We start from the raw sequence: 22,554 nt of genomic DNA on the forward strand, positions 1-22,554 counted from the left end.
ATATTTTTTTGTATTGTGAAGAATGTCATTTTCAATAAACAAAGCATTGAATGCTTAAACAGAGTTGAAACTTTGTAGAGCAGCTGAAACAAACAAAAACAAACACTTTTGGTTTTAAACCTTTAGATTTAATTTTTCTTTACTCTGGAAAAAAAACTGAAATATGGGAGGGCATCTGCAATGAAATCCCACACCAACAAAAATTATTCACAAAAAGAATATCATACAAAACATGTCTTGTAACACTGTTAAATAAGGGCAGGACTATAGCTAACGCTTCCTGAATTAGGGGTTCGGTGGCTGTTGTGTGCTTCCTCATATAAAAGAGCAGGCATGCACCACAATGACAGAGGAGGAAAAAAAAAAAAAGATCTACTTTTACAGATGAGGGAGATGGGAATGGCAGACAGGTAAACCATGGACAATACACAAACAGGGCACTGCAGATTCCAACAGTGGGAGCTCATTTTTGCAGCTCCTCTTTGTAAGAGTGGAGAAAGAACGAGGACAGGAGGGTGATCAGTGTATTTCGTAGGTGTAACTATTCCTGTAATGCCCTAGTTGACAATCTGTGTTGCTCTTTCCCTCCTCTCTCTACTGCATTTGTTCATTGGTCACGTCAGAGACCGGAGCATCCCTGGAATGATATGCCAGCAAGTTGTTTGTTTTAAATGCACAGATCTACCAAGTTTTGTGTGCAAAAACATAATAATGTCAACAACAACAACAACAAAAAAGAAATTTCACATTAATCTCCGGCTGGGATAAAATGATTAGTTATTATATCAAAGCTGGCCTCGGAAAAACCTTCAGAGTAAATGGTCACATGTGATTTGTGCAGCTGAGTACAGCACCATGGCAACAGAGACAAGAATATGAAACCCCTTTGAGCTGCTACAGAAACCTCCCTCCGTCTGTGTGCCTCACACACCCACACGTCGTCCAGGAGCTTCGAGGTGGAGTTTTAATGTATGAAAATGGAAACGACGACCAATAAAAAAAAAAAAAGACAAAAAAAATATATCACCCACTTCAAAAAAATCTATACACATTGCATGTTCTCATTAAAGTGACTGAGCCTGTTAGAATTCTAGACAGTAGTTGGATTTAGCAGCAAATTCACTTGTCAATAAATATAGATGTACAGTGTACAAATGTCTCTCTGGAGCCAGTTTCAGACTAAACTTGGGACGGGGTCAGACCGTGGAAAGCCCCCCCACCTCGCCAAAAAAAAAAAAAAAATTCTGGAGGGGGACTGAAGGTGACTACGACATTCCACGCCAACTCTCATCTCCGCGTTCTGATCCAGCGGCAAGACTGTACAGCCAGTATATCGTTCCCAAATAACTGTATCCAGTCCAGAGATTTTAAAACAGCATGCTTTGTCTTCTGCTTTTTCCATTGCCTGATGGGAAACAGAAAAATAAAGTCTTTAAATATCGATTCAGCTATTTTAAATGACAGAAATCTGCATTTTCCAACTATTCCGGGCCATTTGATAAGCAAATTGGAGTAAATCAATCCAAATAACAAGGTTAAAAAGTAACTTACTTATCACAGTGACTGCTATTTAACCTGTTCGGTGGGTTTGCCCACGAAGGAATAAACAATGGTATACACATTTCATTTTTAAATATCACCGTTATCGTGACATCCCTGCTTTGGTTGTATAAATCGCCAGGTTCCAGGTGCTCTGCGGTCATAAACAGGAAGTGTAATGTGGGCTACAACTTGAGCCTTTGTTAGCCTGTATGTGTTCACATTTCATGATCCTTCATAGATCTTTGCACTAGTTGTTTACAGTGTACAAATTTTACAAATACAGTGGTTTGGTTTTTTTAATTTACATGTGAGCATCAGTCTTTGAAGGACAGCATGAAATTTCAGGAAGTAGAATGTAACAAAATTTACGAGCACATGTTTAATTATACATGTGGCACTATGGCGGTTTAATATAGTTAATCCTCATAATGAGTTTATGCAGATTGTGGCAATTATGTTAAAGTATCTCAGCTTCCTCCATGAGCTGTGTCTATTTGGCCAATTGAGTGGGCCGTACTACAAAAACCTACGCTTGCACTTGTCTCTTTTCGCTCACTCGGTTTCTGTGCTTCCCACTTCCCCTCTTCTCGATTCTTTATTCCTCACCTGATTCGGGGTATGATGAGTTCCGATAGCCGGGATCTCTCTGCAGCTGCACCTCCTTCAGTGTGAATATGGATACGGCTGCCAAAGACACAGTCAGTCAGTGCAACAGAAGAAGAAGACAGTGTTTCTGTTACAAGGCTGTAAGTGATCCTCTCTGTACACTGCAATACCCTTCAAGTTGTACTGAGCGGATGGTGCCAAGTCTGCATTACTGTATCACCGTTTCATTACTCACTCTCTGGCAGCGTGTGCACACGTGGCCCCAGGCTCCTGAAGTATGGCTGCCTCATTGCTTCATCAGCAGAGATCCTCTTCTTCGATTCATACTGAAATTTAGGGCAACAAAAGTTTCAGCCATTAAAGAACAACAAAAGAACTGGCTCAGCAGCCTGCGGTCGCATGCGAATGTGTTGGCACGCCTTCGTGCGCTTCTTTCCAAATACACAGTCCTGACATAGCTGCAAAATGTGTCACATGTTTTTAGCGTCTCTTTAATTCCTGGCAGATATTGCGAGACTTACCTTTAGGAATGACATCAGCAGGTCGATTCCATCATTGTCCAACCTGTAGGTGTGGGGGAGGGGTGGGACAAGAGTTTGGAGGTGGAAAAAAGAACAGGAGGGATGGGGGGGGGGGGGGGGGGGGGGGGGGGTCAGTAAAGGTGGGCTGACTCATGGATAGAGGCGAGTGTTAAGGAAGTCAAACAGAGTCAACTATTCCACAGGATTTCCTTACAGGAAATGATAAAGAGCACACGCTCCTAACTACACAAACCTCCAACACTCATGTCTAACTAAAAGCTAAAACAGCTCTGCTTACAAGCTCTCCTCTTATATTTGTGTCACAAGAAACACTTTTCCACCTCCAGTCATCAGACAACCAGGCAAGAGAGGTGAATGGAGGGGTAACGGTAAGGTTTATATAACTGCTCCATAAATACCTGAAACAACCAGCAGCAACACAGCCTAAGCTGGGACATGTTGCATCTGGTGTAGAAGTAAAGTTATTAAGATAAAATGAGAGAAAAAAGTATCAGGCTTACCTGGGGGCATGATTAATGAGGGACTGTGCCTTGTACTTGTGGAACTTGTAGGACTTGAACTCATCAATGGAGGATATTCCAGGCCAGCTGTCTTCTGTAGGAGTGCCTGTGGAGGGACATTTAATAGACCTTGTTAGAGCCCGCGTGAGCTGGATGGGGCTTTTTCATGGCGCCGCGGAGGGGGGACGGGGCTACATGCCAGGGTTAATGCGATTAAAGGCTCTGGTTAAAAGTCTGAACGCTCCTCTGTCAGCAGAGGGCAGCACTCACCTAGCAGCCTGAAGATGAGGTGCAGCTCATCCTCCACTGTGGAGCCTGGGAACAGCGGCCTGCCTGCAGCCATCTCATAGAATATACAGCCCACACCCCTGACAGAATGACACAAACAGGTGGGAAAGGTCACAAAGATGCGTCTGACTGAAGCTTAAACAGCAGCCTGACTCAACAGGTGTTCCATCTCTAAACCAACCCTGATGTTTCTCTCAATTGGAGATCGGAGAAACCATTTACAGCTGCATTGTCTTAACAGCGAGGCTGTGTCCATCAGCAGCAAAGTCTCTTTACACCCGCGCGCTAATAAGGGCGCAAACTAAACGAAATGAGCTCCAGACACCTGTGCCCGTTCCACAAATCACTGAAGTGGCAATTTCACGACAGAAAACCAATCTGAGAGGATCGCATCGGCCTGCGCCGTCGCTGTGCAGCCATACGGAAATAAGAGAGTAACCACGAGCATCGTTAGCGTTTCCTAATAGTTGCAATCCCCCCCGTCGAGCGAGACCCACTCACCACATGTCGATCTGTGTGGAGTACTCGGAGGAGCCGAGCAGCACGTCAGGGGGCCGATACCAAAGAGTTACCACCTCGTTAGAGTACGTTTTAGTGGGCACAGACTTCGCCCTCGCCAGGCCTGTGGAGCAGAAATATGGACATATTGGAAAAATGTCATGAAATTCATACAAAGGAAGCTATTTAGAATACTCCAAAAAAAAAATTTGCTCTGTAGAAACATTTTAATGTAATGTACTGATTTTTTACCAAAGTCAGCCAGTTTTAGTTCTCCTCTGTCATTGATGAGCAGATTTTGGGGCTTCAGGTCTCTGTGGAGAACTTTCCGCCTGTGACAGTAGGCCAAGCCTCGCAGGATCTGGAAGAGGAAAATCTAAAGGAAGAGATTTTCTCGATCAGTACATATGATCGTGTTGATAAAGTTATTATAAAATAGTGGTGATTGAGCCTTGCTGCGTGTGGGAAGTTGGAGGCTAATCACTCACACACATTTTGGTCATGTGCCAAAATACGACGCGCTGATACGAGATCACCAACAGTACTGAGGTCTTGTATTTCTGTCTACTTAATGAGGATGTGGTTAACAAAAAAAAGCGACTGGTAACTGAAATTACTGTTAGCCAGGAAGAAAACAATTAGAAAAAAATTCACAAAAACCAGAATCACCAGGCCTCAAACGATGGATCCGCACCATCAGTATTATCTATGCGATGGAACAGGTGACCTTTAGCCTAAGCTCGCTTTACTTAAAAGTGCGAGACTTCATAATACATCAAGTAAAATTATATGGACCCAAATATATATGTATGCTTAGTTGGGGTTGTTTTTTTTTCTGTCCATGAACTAAAAACTCTAAAATAAAGAGTTAAAAAAAACAGTGGTGTTCAGCAAAGTAATATATTGCAGATGCACAATCATGAATGAAATTCTTTAATTAAATACTCTAAAAACAGGGATGTTTAAAGAAGGTTGCAGCAGCCCATTTTACTTATCCCCTTGGGTCTACACTTCTCCACCAGGGGGCACACTGACAATGCTTCTTGCACCCACACCAGCAGCTACAAACTCTTGACAGGTGATGAAGGTGCTCAGGCCAGCAGGCAGCCTGCGGAGTCTCACCTTGACATTCTGCATGCTCAGGATGTTCCCACAGTCATCCATGTACTGCTTAAGGTCTTTGTCCTAGAAGAGAGGAAGGGCGTTAGAGCGGGGACGCTACAGGCACACAAACTGCAACAGTTGGTAAGCCTTCATACTCCGCACAGAGTCATGAATAATAATAACGTCAAATATTTTAATCTAAGCATCCCTGCAGAGAACATCGTGAGTCATGCAGGAGGGAGGCTGCAGAGGTTTTGCTGGTCTCACCAGGTATTCAAACACCAGTGTGAGCGACTTGTCTGTGTGGACGATGTCGTGCAGCGTCACGATGTTGCCGTGCTTCAGGTCCTTCAGTAGAGACACTAAGAACACACACGCAGAAAAAAAGAAGAAGAAGAAGAAGACGACAGCTGTTACAGCAAGGGTGTGATTACACTCAGCTTATTTTTTATTCTCTCAAAGTAACATTAACCAACATTTGCTTTACTTCTTGCTCTGATGCCTCTGTGTTCACGCTGATTAAGCCAAGAGAGGTTTATTTATAAATCCTTCAATCTTACAAAAATGTCTGAGACTTACAAAGAAAGCTTATCTGGCTCAAATTAATCAACAAAGTCTCAAAACAAGAGTGTGCTGCCAACACCGCTCTCCATATAAGGTCGCATAAAACTGCAAAATAAAAGAAGAAAATGCCTCCAGTTCAACCCCAGTGAAGGATCCATATAGACTCTCAAAGATGACAAACTCAACGTTTTTTTGTGAAACGTGCTAAACCTGGTGATGAAGAAACTTGAATAAATACATTTATCCATCTAAAAAAAACACAAAGCACCGTCAGTGAGCGCAAACTGAATTTACTCAAGCTGCCAGAAGATGACACTGAAATACAGTGTTTTGCAAAACTCTTAAGCCACGGCTCATTTCTTTACATTTGGTAGGAAACTGGGAAATAGGTGCAACGATTTATTAAAAGTATAAATGGAAATGAGGCGTATAAGGCATAAAGAAAGTTTGTAGAATTGTAAGTAATCTTCAGGAAACGTTCTTTCTGAAAGACATCCAAAGCTCTTCTTTGGATGTTGGCTGCCTTGTATTCAATTCTTTGTCAATGCTTGAATAAAGCCGAGGTCAGTCTGTGACTAAGTGTCGCGTTGTGTGATTTTCTGTCCAGGTATGCTTTCACTGCACTGGCAGAAACAAACACTGCCAGTCAGGCACTGCACGATCAAAATCGGACTTTATTTGCATTCGTAATTTCACCAATTTTGACAAGATCTCCAACATCGCTGTCTGAAACGCAGCCCTGATTCATGGCAGCGTCTCCAGTGTGTTTTACAGATGGATGCAGACACTCCTGACCTTCTCTGTACATACTGACAACGACTTGAACCAAAAATGTCAAATTTGGTTTCATCACTTCGTACGACGTGTAAGTCAGTGATTTTCAGTTCACTTCTTGTGTAATGTGGCATGCCACAGCATTTTCTCACTATTCTTCTTCTTGACAAATAGCTTCTTGATAGCTCTCCGTCCACTGAGACCACGTCTGATGAGGCTTCAGCAAACAACAAGCAGGGCCAGATGCATCTCTCAGGTCATGTGACAGGTCTTTGCTGGACTGTTTTCCTATTTCTTAAGGATATGACTTCAAAATTGAGTTCATCTGTTGTAGACACATTTTTTTAGGTCTATCACTTCGTTTGTCAATCACTTGTGCAGTTTCCTCAAATTTGTTTTAATCACACTGCACACCACATAAAGAGTTTTAGGCTAATAGCTCTTTGGGAATCACCTTGTTGGTGCAAAAATATTATTTCAAGCATGTTAAACTGTGTAATCTTTAGCTAATATCTAAGTGTAACTAAGTGGATAAAGATACGATTTAAAATCGGTCCTTGCTAAGTTGTCTGTTATGTGCAGACTCGGCTTGTGTAAAAATTCCACAAAATTCCAAATCTACCAGTGTCTGCTCGTGCTGGGATATATTTACAGACCTGACCACCTACAGGCACGACCTGTATGTTTGTATTTGAGGTTGTTTTCTAGGAGCATTTATTCTAAAATCTGCTTTTCTATTTCAGTTAACTAAGTTGTTTTTTGCACTCCATCTTGCTGCAGATGTTCAAACGTCACTGTTCAACGTAAAACAAATCAGCTTATATAAGTAAAAAAAGTTCAAGCACTTATATTTGACTGCTTGGTGACCAAATAGCGTTCTGTGGCTAAAATCTTTTGTACCTTCTCGGATAGCCGTGCACGGTGCTCCTTCTTCATGCTCCAGTCTGATCTCTTTCAGCGCCACGAGGTTGTCTGTCAGCTTACTCCGCCCCTTGTACACAGTAGCATACGTGCCCTATACAGCAGGAAAAGAAGGGGGGGGGGGGTTCAGTGTTTCAGATTAAAAGTAAACTCCACAACTGTGCCTGTGTGCACTTTAATCACTCACTATGAGAACGTTTGCACCTGGGGTGATAAGGAAAGGCTTTCAAGGTAAACTGTGCCACATACCTCCCCCAGTTTGTCCAGTTTGATGTAGGTCTCCAGCTTCCCAAATCCAATTTCTGACTGGAGGGAAGAAAAGGACAAACAGCATTAATGAGGGTAGTGTCTTTATTAGCAGTGACAGGCTTACACACACCAGGACAAATCCTCATGATGGCCTTGCAGCATCACAGAGTGGGGCGTGGGGGTCACACAACCAAACCAGCATCCCGACTAATTGCTTGTGACAAAGACCCGACGGCTTTTTACAACGTGTCTATGGGCGAGTCGAACAAACAACATGTTTTCATTTATATTTTTGAGCTAAATATATAATAAAAAAATAGCTAGTTTCAGTTTCTCTAATATTTGGATTTTTCTCCGTTTCTTATGTGTGCTAAGAAAAATATTTGAGGTTGTGAAGAAATCCCATACGGTTGTGTCATTTTACATCATATTTTCCTACTCTCATCATTTAATATACCAAGGATTGGTTGATCAATTGACCCAATATTCTCCACGATAAATAATAACTGAAACAATCATTACTTCCACGCATAATAAATCACTAAACGCTTCACAACTATTCAGTTATAACCAGAACACACACAAACTACTTAATAACTGAGCTATAACTGTCACTGCTGCAAGCCAGCATCTTCACAAGGCTTAAACAGACCTGTGCACTGGATAAAGACCAGCGCCAGAAAAGCTGAGAGGTCTGACAGCCAATCATCTGAGCAAATCCAGTCAGTGCTTTTGAAAAAACTCTGCAAAGGGGTGTGTATGCAAATAAAGTTGGGCCTGGGCGAGGCCGAGTGTTACTTACTCCTCTGTTCTGCTTTTGACAGATGCACAGGACAATCGTTCAGGCTCGTGACAAAAATGAGTGCTGAGAGGATGAGCTCTGATCGGCTGAGGATAAGGTGTGAACTCTGACGCTCTCACTTCTGTTTCTTGCTGCATTTAAATAAAACATTACCCTCAGAGCTATCTTTATCCATGTGCAGCCACTTCCTGACTCTTGCTCTGCTTCCATTTCTCTCATTCTGGTCCACCCCTGATTCTCAAATTAGCACTCTTCACTGTCGCTTTTGCCAAAAGAAAGAATTTAGTTTTTAATGTTATTACAGTTTTATCTGCAAAATGCTATATGATGAACCCTGAAGCAAATATGGCTCTGCCTTTTAGAATTTACTACTAAAAACTCCCAATAATGTAAAAATCAATAAGCAGATCTTTAATGATCTGTGACACAGAATGTTGTACTTAAAAACTGACACACTGCTAACACCAACAACATTAATTAATGAATACTTTTGGGGAAATTAATTATTTATTGAGTTTATGGTGTCGTGGTTATTCGGGTGACATGAAGAGATCACTTATTCAAGACCCATCCTCAAGGGGTCATGAGCTAGTGTGATCACTGTGGCAGGATGGCCACTGAAGCTGCAGTTATGGTTGATGCACTCGCTATACAACAGATATGCAGTCATCAGCTGCTTTTGTTAGGTACACATGGTCAACTGAATGTTATCTATTAAGCCAATCACATATCAGCAATTCAGTGCATGTAGACATGTACAGGATGACTTGTTGAAGATCAAACTAAGCATCAAAAGGGGAAATAAAGGTGATTTAAATGACTCTGAATGTGGTTGCTGGTGCCCGATGGGCGGGTCTGGGCATTTCAGAAACTGAAAGCTGAAAAATGCCAGCTGAGGTTTTCCTGCACAACCATCTCTGAGCTTACAGAGAACAGTCTGAAAGAAAGAAAATATTCAGTAAGCAGCAGTTTTCTGGGAGGAAAGGCCATATTGATGCCAGAGGTCAGAGGAGAATGGCCAGACTGCTTCGAGCTGGTAGGAACGCGACAGTTACTCAGGTTATTACAACCGAGGTACGAAGAAGCGCACAACAAGTGGAACCTTGAAGCAGACCGGCAGCAGCAGCAGAAGACCGCACCAGGTCCACTCCTGTCAGCTAAGAACAGAAAACTGAGACTACAATTTTCATTAAATGGCCAAGAAAAGTTGTAAAAACCTCGCCTGGTCTAATGAGTCTCAACTGTTGCTCTGACGTTTGGATGGTGGTGTCACAATTTGGTGCAAAAACATTAAAGCGTGGATCAATTCTACCTTGTGTCAAAAGTTCAGTTTGTGTCACAGTCACTGGATATCTAATAGATCACCTTAACGTAATGGAAAAGGGAGATTCGTATCATGGATGTAGCTGACAAATCTGCAGACATGCTATCATGATGTGATGCTACCATGTCAATATGGACCAATGCCTCTGAGGAATGTTTCCAGCACCTTGTTTAATCAGTGCCACAAACAATTAAGGTAGTTCTGAAGGCAAAAGAGGGCCAAACCCTGTACTAGATGTACCCAATAAAGTGGTTGGTGAGTGTATACTCACACTTCAGGTGTGCTTGTCTCACCTTCTCCTGTTCGCCTAAATGATGGATTCTGCAGAGCATGTAATCATTTCCAAGTGCAGCCGTTGCTCTCTGTGCCATATGGAAATGCACTGCATTGATGTGGCTTCAAAAAGCTCACAGGGTTTGTGCCTCCAGCCCAACCTCACCGCCCACGATGTGCCCGACAGGTTACAAAACTTGGGAGATGCACAACAAGCCAGTAGTTGTGCCATCACTTCTGGCTTGCACCACACACAAGGACGACTACAGCAAGAATAAACCTGCTTTCCAGTGAACCACACAGGGAATTTCTCTGTGTTTCCATCTTGGCCCAGATTCCTAGGCTTGCAATGACTTTGATGACTAAATAAATGAACTAAATGCACATTTTACTTTTAACCATTTTGTCGTAATTTTTCTCAACCAAATTCCAAAAATAAGGAGAGTATATTAGCCAATGTGTCTGTGAAGGTTCTCAGTCATCCAGGTCATCGTAGTCTAAGGAGCTTGCAAAGAGAAGCGTCTGGACTTCTTGAAGTTGCTTGAAGACGTTTCACCTCTCATCCGAGAAGCTTCTTCAGTTCTGTCCTCTCTGTCCAAAATGTGAAAATTGGCACAGAGAGGACAGATGGTTTGAAAGAGGAGTGAAAGAAGCCATCTATGTCCACTGTGAGCGACCATCTTTGAACAGAGGCGGGGGTTTACGACACCAACTCTCTGCCATCTATAATCCAGTTTTGAGATCCCTTCCCAGACGCCTTAACGCCCACTCACATCCTGGGCCATCTGACCTCAGGAATTCGCATGATAAGGTGGGGCCAGGTTTCACAATGAACACACCCGAAACTCTGGCTGATTGGGACCCACGCCCAGTTTCCCACCTTGGCTCAGGCGATTAGAGGATCATCAGGGGGTCCTTTTGTCCCTCTGTGGGGGGTCCCTCCCACTAGGTTTATATCTGGGACTCTCCACCATTTGACCTTAGAACTGAAGAAGCTTCTCGGATGAGAGGCGAAACGTCTTCAAGCAACTTAAAGAAGTCCAGACGCTTCTCTTTGCAAGCTCCTTTGACTATATTAGCCAATGATGTGACCCCTGCAAGTCCAGCTTCAAGGTGAAGGACATGTGCAATAGGCCGACTTCCTGTTTACAGTATCACTCTGCACTTGTCTCCTCTCTGACAACTTGTAATTGTCTCCCGTGTGTTTTCAGCACCTTCTCTCTTACTTCTTCCCCTCTAATCCCTCTTGTTCTTCTCACCAGTGATGCTCTGCGGGAGCGTCGGCTCAGCGGCTGGTCGAAGGGTGGGCTGCTCATTTGAAACTTCTCCAGGTAACCGTCAGGTATCCGGATGTCAGCTGGCAGGGACAAACGTTTGTTCAGGTCCTACACAAAAACAAGAAAACTCAATTAAAAAAAAAAAAAAGTCGGTATATCAACCTGAATGAATAAACAAACAAACCCTTAGCAAACAACATAATCTCTGAATAAATACCTCTGATTGGATACAAAATGGCAGAAACCCAAAGTAAACAAGCAGAATCTGTGGGTGTACTTTAGGCCTCACCGGTTAACAGAGAAGCCAGTGTGGTACGTGCGTGTGCAGCCACACAGTGACAGTTTTAGACTTGTGTTCATGGTAAAGGCCGTATGTGGAGCCCTTAAGAGTTCAGGGTAAGTCTTTTTAAAGAAGTAAAACAAGCACAGAAAGCATGATTCTAATGATTCTTTATATAAAAATCCCTCAAACACACATAATACAATCTAACAGTTAAAATCTAACACCTGGATTCTTCCCATCATGCATTTCCTCTATTTGTTAGATTACTATTAATCCCACGTTTCTCTCTGTAAATCTACTTCCACTCCCTCTGAGGTAACACCGGACACCCCACTGCTTCCTCCCTCCATCTTAGCCAACACGCACAGAAGCAAAACGCAACCTCAACCTTTTTCAAATTTCAACACAAGTTCAGAGACAAGCTCATAAACCCGTAAACTGAAATTGACCGACTTCTAGAAGGATCGGTGACTTTCAGCCTTTGCGTTAAACGGTGACTGTGAGTCAGCTTTCTGCTCTGTGGTTGTTAACAGCAAACACATTTAGCCATGTGATCAGCTTCCAGGAAGTGTAGTCTTCGTTAAAACTTGGAGCAAGTTGACATCCTGGTGCAGATTCGGCATCTCTATTGTTTTGTGTGCGTACAAACTAAATACAAACTCATAAAAACATTCATTTCAAGGCAATAAAGAGGTTTGCTTATTGTTTTAGCTTTAACTGTTCACAAAAACATTTTTAAGTAAAGACACCACAGCTCTGGATTCTCAAAAAGAGAAAACAAAAGCACTCTGCACATATCAACATAACAGGAACTCTGCTTGTCTTTATTTGTTTAAGAATATACATTAGATTTCGCTCTGCTGCTCTGTGGTTTCAGTGTGCAGGGCCAGGATTGGTGGCTTGTCCTCAGAGTAAGTGATGCCGTCCATCACCTGACCTTTGCAACCCCTCCACCCCCCTCCAGTTTGTCCAATCAACTCGTCCTAATCTGTTACAACAGGGGCCCATCTGGACCGTATTACAGTAATCCTCGTGATGTAATCCCAAAATGGCACTGCTTCCACTGCAGTCCGAGGAGAACAATCTGCTACCTGACCAGCCCAAAGGGACGTCCTCGCTCCTCCTCCTATTTTTTCTGCTCTGCCGTCCCTTCTCCAAGTGTCACAGTGGCACAGAGGGGACAAAGAACAAGGCCGCACACTGATTTCACTGTTGGATCACTTCATCAACAACAAGCCTGCAGTCAATCACTCTGTTCATTCAAACAGTACACTGGATTTGCTGGGCTGACAGAAGCTGCAAGTAGAACTGTGAGCGTGTCCAAAAAACTAAAAACTTTATCTGGCTGTGAAACAGTCACAGGAAGTGTGAGGTGTGCTGCTTGCAGACACGCTCAAAAAAGCAGCAAGAGGTGATGTATCATCTCTCTGTGTGGGCAGCCTCAAATGCACCTTAACTAAACCTCAAGCATTTTTTTCCCCTCTACTCGTGCAGGTTTGCATGCTTGGTTTGTCTGTGCAGATGCTGCTATCTGCTTGTAAACTCCCACAGGGGTTGCAATCAAAGCAACCAATAAACAGAAGGAGGGAAGTGTGTGTTGTTCAATCAGAACTTTTCCTTCCACCCAGCAGCTAGTGTGAAAACATGTGGTTCAGTGGCATCAACTGTACCTATAAAAACACAAGACTATAAGGAAGCCCTTTTCCTTACAGTTTCTTTTTTTCCTCTCCTTTGACTCCTTTTATGTAAAACTGGAAAGTCTTTCTTTGCATTTTATATTATATTTTGTATTAACACAAAGAAAAATAAGTCTCTGAAAAAGAGAAAGACAGAAGGTGAAAAAGTGTCTAAAACAGTGATGCAGAAAAAGGAAATGAAAACTATGGATGGATATGAATCTATTTTCCTGTCATGCTTTTTTTAATATAATTTGAGTTGAGAATGGCGATGTTATGAAGTAACTCCTGCCACAGTTCAGGGGGAAAGTGGGCGGCTCGTTGCATTACTTTATGTCAGCTGCACGGCCTGAAGTCCTATTGGTAGAGCTTACGTTGGGCTAAAGGGACCAATTATTGGTTTTGGGAGGGATCGGGTCAGATATTGATTGAAACAGTAAAATGACATGTTACCTCTGCTTATATGTAAAGAATAAAACTTTAAACAGCTGTTTGACAAACTTCTCTATGATGATGATGACAATCCGTCACCATTTCCTTGCAGATATGAATTAATACAGATATCTGCGGATCACTGGAATAAATGAGTTTTGCAAAGTTTGATGTAGTAGTAGCGTGCTTGAGTCAAAGTAACATTTGTTTCTCAGTAAAAGTAAATCTACAATAAGTTAAACTGGACTAATAAAAACATACATAACAAGTTGTTTTTTATCATCTTTGGCTCCACAGCTATATTCTTTGCCTCTGCTAGACCAGTTTTGAATGTTTAATAAGGCAAGGCGACTCTTTACCCATTGAAAGCCTACCAGGACTAACGCTTCACCCTCTTTTCTGAACTGAGCTCTTTGCGTCATATTTCAGGCCTGCTGTTAGAACAAAATTACAAAAAGGTGTGCATCAGAAGGTAGTGAGGCTGGCCTCGGCCTATCCAGCTACCCTATAAAAACTTGGAACCTTTTCAAATGGTTCATGGTTATTGAGTACAGAAGTCTTAAGTACAGAAGAGGTTGTCAAATGTTGTCTCTATGTGGGGAAGAGATAAGGCTAACTTTCTTCTGATTGGCTGCACCTAGCAAATAGATTGTTTGACCAACAGGTGGGTAGGGCACCTCCATGTGACATCATAATGATCCATGAGAACACAAAACAGGGGGTGCAAACACAAACACACATTTGTGTTTATTATTTGTTGTTGTTGCACAGGTACTCTGTGTCCATCTCTGTAATCTACAGTATGTGAAACAATCAGATTCATGCCACAGATTCTTCTTGTTGGCTTTGAACATACAGCTTTAATAAAGGAAACTATTTTGGAATCATGTTCATGTAGGAACAAAAATATAAATCAATGAAATAGAAAAGAATTACTGTTGTTAATATGTGCAGAAATAAACGCCCTGGATCCAAAAAAATACTTGTGGGAAAATGGAATGCCTTTTAGATAAAAGCAATTACAGTGAGATGTCTTCTGTAATGTGTTGAGATTATGTAACCACCGGAGAAACGCAATCGAACTGCCCATGTCTGGCTCTGTGTGTTTGAGAAAGAGGAAGTAAATCAGAGGGGGTTTTGGGTGGGTGGATGTGCTGACGAATAAAAGATTCTTTAAAGTAGATTTCAAAACCAACTTGAGAGGAACATTACATGAAATCAGTCTGAACATTATGTGTGCGCTGCTCACATTGCAACAGGAGCCGAGGATTTGTGTATTTGTGCAGTGTGTGTATATGACACACTGCACAAATACACCCACGCCGAGTTACAGCACGGAGCTCACATTCGCGTCTTACAGATAGGTCTATTGTCATTTATCAGTGAAGTCATCGCAGCGCACGCTTATTAACAAAGTGGAATTTGAACCATCACACCGGGTGAGGAGATGTGTGGCAACACAGTCAATCGTCCCACTGAGTTAAGTGTAGGCCCTGCAGTGACTCACACTACAATATATCCACACTTTGCAAAGCAGAGAGGCTACACGAGGACAACGACGGAGCTCTGAAAACACAGAGCCAAATCTCACCTCCGCAGAGATGCGTCTGTTCCCTCTGTTCCTCAGACAAACACCCGTGGGCGACTGCACCTCATCAGAGGAAGTCCCGGATGCCTGGTCGCTCTCTCCGTCTGACCCCATCTTCAGGTTCTCGTGGACGATATCTGGAGATGAGCGAAGAGAAAAGTTTACAGAGAGCACGGGGGGTTGACAAATGGAGCAGGTCTGTAAAAACAGGGCAGGGTGCAACACCAGATAATGACTTCAACAGGAAAGAAAAACACTCTCTCGGACACTTTTATGACTCCCTCTTTTCTTATCAAGCTACTGGCTGTATCAGACAGACGATATACAAGAGGTAAATATTCTTAATGAGTTTGACTTAGATTTTATTTCAGTGCCACAGGCTTTATGAGACAAAGCCATACATCACGGAGTAATTTACCCACGCCTGAGAAAACTCTGCTCTCATTCATACACTATTGCAGCATTTTCATTCCCTCCAGGGGTTTTATTCATATTTTGAATTTGTATCTGGGCTGAAAATCCAAGTTGACAGCAAACTTGGTTTTCAGAGTCGTTATTTTTAGTTATATTTCTTTGCAAAAAGGACAAAAATGCGGCCACAAAAGCGGATAAATTGAAGTGCATCTTTGCATAAAGCAATGATTTCTTTGAGCACATGCGTGATACAGTTCCCTCAACAGAAATGGGTATGACAAGGAATTTAGGCCCAGCAGCAGCTCAACACCTTCCACGTATGGTCACAAAAGAAATCGTTGGCTATTTCTTCATTTCAAGCCAGAAATATAAAAGTCAAATATTAAATTTGACAGCAGGCAGGTTAGGCGTGACTCACCAAGGCGACTACCATTGCGAGGCATGACCATGAGAGAGCCTAGTCCACCTCCGATGACGCTCTGAGGCCGTCTGAGCGGTGGCTTTTTAAAAGAGCCTGTGTACTGGTGAAGAAATGAGTGGACACTGTGGGCTGATGGAGGACGGCCGTTCCTCACAATGGGCTCTGCTGGAGAAGAAAGAGTTTGTTGTGTTTTTTTGATGATGACAGGACACACAGTATACAAGCACATATCAACAGATGAGAACAAAATACAAAAACCCCAAAACAAAACATTGTAGTCATGGCGCTGAAAGAAAGTGGTATTAATGTGAACAAGACTCATCATGGCCAATATGTGATTAATGCACTTCAAAGCAATCCAATGATAAATTCATCCTGAGGTACTCTGACAATCTTATGTGTCGGATGATTTATCTTGCTGATTGCGTCACTACATAACAGCCAGTTCTTATAAAAACTGGGTGGCGGATGGGTTGTTTTCCCCTTTCTAAATGTTATTAAGCTCAAAATTTGCATTATGGGGATCACGACTACTTACTAACAGCTAGATACTGACACAGAGGAGGCACTACCCATCTGCTAGACGGCACCTCTGCTTATTCAAGTCCCTGAATCTTACCCACCAACAGCGTTTTGTGGCATTTAAGTCTTTTTGAGTGGTATTATCTAACAAATATCAGAACACGCTGGATGCTACAGACCATCCAAGAAGTCTACTTTAGTTTTGGTGATGTGCCTCGCTAAGCTATAACACTAGTATTACCAACTAACTTAGCACTTTACCGCTCTCATACTCCTGGTTCTAACAAAAAGAAGACAGTGGCATTATTGAGGGAAGGTCAAGGCTTCAAATTTGGAATTAACCAAGGGGCAACCTCCAGAGATTAAAAATGAAACCCCCCAAAATGACAAAAACTGCAGTTCCTCTAAGTGCCACTTGAGGCTCCCTCCAAAAGGACATAGTTTTGGTCAATTTGATTACATTTACAGAAAAAAAATGATAGTTTCAACTTTCATAACAACTCCAGGTTTTATAACTCATCCACCTGGATAACTGAGCATGGCTGCACTGACTGAGGCAGCTGGAGCCACTCAGAGTCTGGTAAGCATCCTCTTCTGTCAGTTATTAAACTGGGCCTCTTCACTGTGTGTGTGTGTGTGTGTGTGCGTGTGTGTGCGTGTTTCCTGCCTTCTGTAGCATTTTAATAGACTGACTGATATTACGGCTTGCTGAGTGGTGCAGACCATTCCAGGTATTTGTGCTTATTGTGACTTCTGTTACTTTATTAGTGCGTTCTTAGCACTTATTTTGTGTCTCTGTGCTGCAGCAGTACAATTCAAGCATACAGCTTGTTAACCAGCCTTGCTACCAATAGTTGATAAATTAGTAGTCCACCCTTTGATTCATCAAAGTAACTTCTAAATCAGAAAGAAATTCTACATGACTGCAGCCAAAACTTTTATATTAAGGCCTCAAAATGTGCCTCTTTGATACTTTCCTTATAATTACCAAACCACTTGGTGTCACCTTCCATCTTTTATATACACACTGTATTGTTAGGCTTTGTATCAAGGTGACCAATAAAAATGAAACTGCTGGGTTGATATACATTAGGTTCTACACTGTAAATTAACAAATTTCTCACTAAAAAGAACAAAACAACCCCCCCCACACACAAAAAACAAAACAAAACAAAAAACAGTGAATTAAATTGAACCTTAATCTGTTTTGATATTTGAGTATCACATCTTCCCAATGAACTTCGGGTTACCTAATTGTACACATAGCCAGGAGAACAGCAATGTTTTCTTAATCAGTGTAACCCCTGTACTGTAAATAATCAAAAGTGTATGAAAGTCTGTAAACAAATGCCTGACAGTCTAAGGCAGGGGTGGGGAATTCGGGGGCCGGTGTCCTGCAGGTTTTAGATGTGTCCTTGATCCAACACAGCTGATTTAAATGGCTAAATAACCTCCTCAATATGTCCTGAAGTTCTCCAGAGGCCTGGTAATGAACTGATCATTTTATTCAGGTGTGTTGACCCAGGGTGAGATCTAAAACCTGCAGGACACTGGCCCTTGAGGCCTGGATTCCCTAACCCTGGTCTAAGGTGTGTGAGTTTGGCTTGTGGAAAGGATCTACCACTGACAATGAACAGCTTTTGTCCAAAAGCACGACTAGAGCTGACAGAGTTGAATGATTTAATATCTGGAAGATCTAGCACCCAGCAAAACACCAAATATGACAATGAGGCGAAAAGAACACCCAGGAGAAGATGAGCAGAAGTCAAAACTCAGACAGAGGCCCATGTATGCAAAAAGAGCAGACAGGACAAGGACAAGACATAAGTCAACAGTTACAGAGGAGATAATTACTTCCCAAGAATAATGATTATTGATTAGATAGATTGGTTTATGTCCCTGCAAAAACAAACAAACAAACAAAAAACAACTGTCAGGCAGAAAAGTGTTTGTATGTGTTTAGGACCTGTAATGCAAGGGCTTGGGTTTTACAGTCCACCGCTGTTTGTCATGACCTTGTTTGGTAAAGCCATTAACATCATCAGCCTTTGAACACAGAGTGGATTACCTGGTTTATCAAGAGTAGATCAATTTTGTTTAAAAAAACAAACAAACAAAAAAAACAGAAACAAAACCCACACAAAAGCAAGTTAATAGTAGGCAAAGTTTTCGTGTATAGAGAAAATTTAGGGAACTAACCAAAGTGCTTTTAGCTAGAGTCAAACGCTCATTGCTAATTTGAGGTGGGTAATGGTCCAGTAAAGTCACACCAAACAAATGGTTGTATTACGGGTATGTACTCCTGCACGCTCTATCCGTGCTGCACTCTCTCCTACAACAAATTGTTGAGCGTTTATAGACAAGAACGCATCTGAAAACATGGTTAGACCAAAGGAGGGATTCTCCTCTCCAGCACCTGGGAAGGTCTAGGAATACTGCAGAGAATAAGGAGTTGAGGAATTTCATCCTGGCAACAGGACATTGAACCAGATCTTTACCTTCTTGAGGTGTGGGGGAGTTTCCCCAATGTTAAAGTGTTTTATTGACCCACAAAAGGGGCTTGAGGAGGACGGAGTATTGAACTCACTGTTCAACCACAGTGGCAGCTCGTTTCACATAAATCAGACCTGTTTCCAGTCAGACTGCCAGAGCATCCCTTTGTCACCAAATGTGCTCATAATTTTTATGGATTTAATTTTTAGACACAATCATAGGTGGAGGGTTCTGTGGTCAGAGGATCTCATCTTGCTTTTTGATGTGGTTCTGTTAGCTTCACCAAAAGACGACTGCCATCTCGCACTGGGTCGGTTTATAACTGAGTCTGAAGCAGCTGGCATGAGCACCTCCAAGTCTGAGGACAGTTTTCAGTCATAAATGGCGGACTGAACACTTGGGGTCTTGTTCATGAGTGAGGGAAGGAGGGAATGGCAAATGGAGATCGCCGGACTGGTGCAGCATCTTCTTCAGTGTTGTTGATGCTGTACTGGTCTGTACAGCAACCGCAACACTAAAGAGAAATGTGCACGTAACAGCAAAGCTGTCGATTTACCCGTCAGTCTACGTTACTAGTCTCACCTATGGTCACAAACTCTGGGAAGTGACGGAAAGAATACGACTGCAGAAACAAGTGTTGGAATCAGCTCTCCCCAAATGATGATCGGCCTCTTCCTTAACCTGCCAATATACCCTCTGCAATGGTCACATCGCTCACTGCCACGCCGTCATCACACATATGCAGCCATTTATACCCGGCATTACAGCGCAAGAACTCGCTGCAGTATTCTCCTAAAGGTGTCGCCACCAGGATAATATTGCATCATAAGCGCTGATAAGGAGAAGTCAAAACTAACAAATTTGTAATTTGTGTGTGTGGGGGGTATTTTACATTTTGACAGATTTTGCTGATTACAGCTGAGTGAGATTGCTAATGATTCTATTCAACAGTTTCTGAATTACTTTTTAACTGGTCACAACCTCCACATACTTTCTGAGTTATACATGTCTACTTTTTTAAAAGTACCCCCTCTTAAAGTCCCACTCTGGCCAGGAATAACAGCGTAGTCATTACCAGCCTGCATATCATCACCACCAGCCTCAACAATATTAGCTCACCAGTTGTCTGGTTTCCAGTTTCCAGATCCAACAGATTCTCAGTGAATTTTTCTGACGTAAATCCCCATTGCCAAAATTAAGCTTACAAGATTCAAGCTGCCTTTTCGAGACCGATTCAGACTGCTGTGGGTGTTCAGGTCTCGTTGGGCTATAAAAACAGATTTTACTACGCCAACACAGTCGCTGAAAATTCGGAAAATGGCATGTTACATATGTATTACAACCATGATTATCTTTCTTTTTTGTTGTTGTTGGGGGTTTTTTGGCACATCATGACAGACTGACATCATATATGTGATTTAGCAGGCATGTATTATCCCGGCCCTTACACCACCTCTCCCTTATCGCTGGGCAGCTGCTGCTGCTGCTGGCCTCAGTTATGAGCGTTACATAATCAGATCAGGACCACAACGCTTTCCCCAATCAGAGAGTTCAGATCAAATCTCATCTGGCTACTCCATTCTGTCTCCTCTCTACCCTACTTGCTGTTACACAGGCTGCTAAAATCCCCCACACGCAAGCAGGCACACACAGGAACGCACACACACACACACACACATCATAGTTCTCTGTCCCCACTCAACAAGCACAGAACACTCTGGCCAAACTTGGTGTTAGTCGCTGCACAAAAAGCTCTTTACAAAGTCTAGTTAGTTCTCAGAAGGCGATGGGGGGAGGGGAGGGGCTTCGTGGGAGCTTAGACGATCTGATTGATTGAAAAGGGAAAAAGGGGGGAGAAAGGGTGGAGGGGTGCTGAAAAGAGAAGAAGAGGAGCAAAAAGATAAAAAGAAAAAAAAAGTGGGGGGCAGCAAATGGATCAAGATGCTTCGCTGGTTTCACCAAGTCATCCAAGTCGCCGTGGCAATGTCATGGAAACTCTAAAATGTTTCCAGACCATGAGCACCATGGCAACAACTTGCTAGCACACCGAGACGTGCTCCCTGGCTTGCTTGCTCCGTGCAGATTTTGTAAATATCAGAAGAGATAGGCGGCTGTGCCACGGCTTTTATTTGACGTCTAGAAGGCCACAACCTTCAGCAGGATGGAGATGAATGGTAAATAAATAAATACAGTGTCTGCCAGCAAGAACGGAGTGTCTTTACAGTAAAAAATAAACTGACAGATTGAGCACAACAATCAATACAGAGCTGGGAAGTGGAAGAAGTCATTCCTGTGAAATTCACATTTATTGTCTGAACAGTCAGTATTAAAGGAGCAGTTCCCCCTAAAATCAAATTTGCATAAGGGGTGGTTGTAATATGCAAGAATTGTGGATTTGTGGACTTTTTTGAGTAAATGGGCTCTTTTTGGCAGTTTAGGTAGTTTATATTTACAAGAAGGCAGATATGCCTACCTTTTTTTTTTTTTAAACAGCTTTTGTAATCAAAAATATGATCTGAACGCAGTGTTGTGCCAAACACATTTGGCTTTTCCAAGATGAGTTATTTAAATTCTATATAGGCTCCTCTTGTTCATGTGACTCTTATCTTATGTTTTTAATTCAGTTATTAAATTACAGGTCTTATATGATTATATGAGTAGACATCCCTACAATTCATTTCAAATCTGAGCAACTTCCACCAACCAGTACCAGCCCCTTTAAAAACTGGCATTCAGAGTCTTGAATGGACATAAAACTTATTCGACAGGTTCGTTGTAGCGAGCAAATTCAGAAAGAAAAGGAAGAAAAGGACCTCAATCATCAGTGTAACATCTTTTTGCTAACGCCAAGCTGAAGCTAAAGATTACACTTTGAGCAGTTTAAACTTTCAGATTCTGGGTCAGCAATAGATAAAAATGTGGATTTGGATTTAGATGAAAGTGCCAAACAAATTAAGTCCATTAAAATTCAGCCACTAAATCCCATTTCAGACACGGAATTCATTATATAAATGTGCTGGAAATTCTGCATGGCAATCTGGTGTTTGAAATAAATCACATCAAACAGACTTTACAGACATTTTGACATTTTGTACATAAATCTTAAGCTGGGTTCCTCCACTTGAATCGCTTTATTTATAAAGTTGTGACAAGCTGTGCTGGTAGTGGCAGTATACTTGATAGACGCGATTTAAGAGTTTTAGGCCTCACCGCTGTCCTTCAGGCCGTTCTCCTCGATCGTTATCTGCTCGGCCAGCTCTGACAGGGACTCGTCGATGGTGTGACTGCCTCGAAGAGTCTGAGAGAGACGTCGCCGGAACCTTTTCATCTTCTCCACAGAGCTCTCAGGAAGGGGAGGCCTGAAGAAGACAAACCAAACAAAAATGTATACACATTACAGGTGTTACCCACTTACTGCAAGAATAAGGAGAGCTACAGCTCGTTTCAACCACAGAGGAACA

At 42.3% G+C, this 22,554-nt stretch overlaps 1 protein-coding gene across 1 annotated transcript in view; it reads right to left on the reverse strand.

Annotated features, from left to right (window-relative positions):
- Nucleotides 1-1,058: 1,058 nt before the first annotated feature.
- LOC146628113 (cyclin-dependent kinase 17-like) overlaps nt 1,059-22,554 on the reverse strand; it is a 35,825-nt gene continuing 14,329 nt past the window's right edge. The window contains exons 2-17 of the mRNA XM_085359359.1: nt 22,304-22,452; nt 16,076-16,240; nt 15,247-15,380; nt 11,247-11,372; nt 7,589-7,645; nt 7,319-7,433; nt 5,348-5,442; nt 5,099-5,161; nt 4,229-4,352; nt 3,980-4,100; nt 3,461-3,558; nt 3,191-3,296; nt 2,670-2,712; nt 2,384-2,474; nt 2,149-2,226; nt 1,059-1,405 (exon numbers count right to left, since the gene is read on the reverse strand). Of these exons, the coding sequence (XP_085215485.1) occupies nt 1,368-1,405; nt 2,149-2,226; nt 2,384-2,474; nt 2,670-2,712; nt 3,191-3,296; nt 3,461-3,558; nt 3,980-4,100; nt 4,229-4,352; nt 5,099-5,161; nt 5,348-5,442; nt 7,319-7,433; nt 7,589-7,645; nt 11,247-11,372; nt 15,247-15,380; nt 16,076-16,240; nt 22,304-22,421 (1,572 nt within the window). The 5' untranslated portion in view covers nt 22,422-22,452 and the 3' untranslated portion in view covers nt 1,059-1,367. The remainder of the gene's footprint in view (nt 1,406-2,148; nt 2,227-2,383; nt 2,475-2,669; nt 2,713-3,190; nt 3,297-3,460; nt 3,559-3,979; nt 4,101-4,228; nt 4,353-5,098; nt 5,162-5,347; nt 5,443-7,318; nt 7,434-7,588; nt 7,646-11,246; nt 11,373-15,246; nt 15,381-16,075; nt 16,241-22,303; nt 22,453-22,554) is intronic.

This window comes from Diplotaxodon limnothrissa, linkage group LG7 (genome assembly GCF_057381915.1).
Source record: "Diplotaxodon limnothrissa isolate DT_005_m linkage group LG7, D_limnothrissa_male_GT1.1, whole genome shotgun sequence".
Taxonomy (NCBI): domain Eukaryota; kingdom Metazoa; phylum Chordata; class Actinopteri; order Cichliformes; family Cichlidae; genus Diplotaxodon; species Diplotaxodon limnothrissa.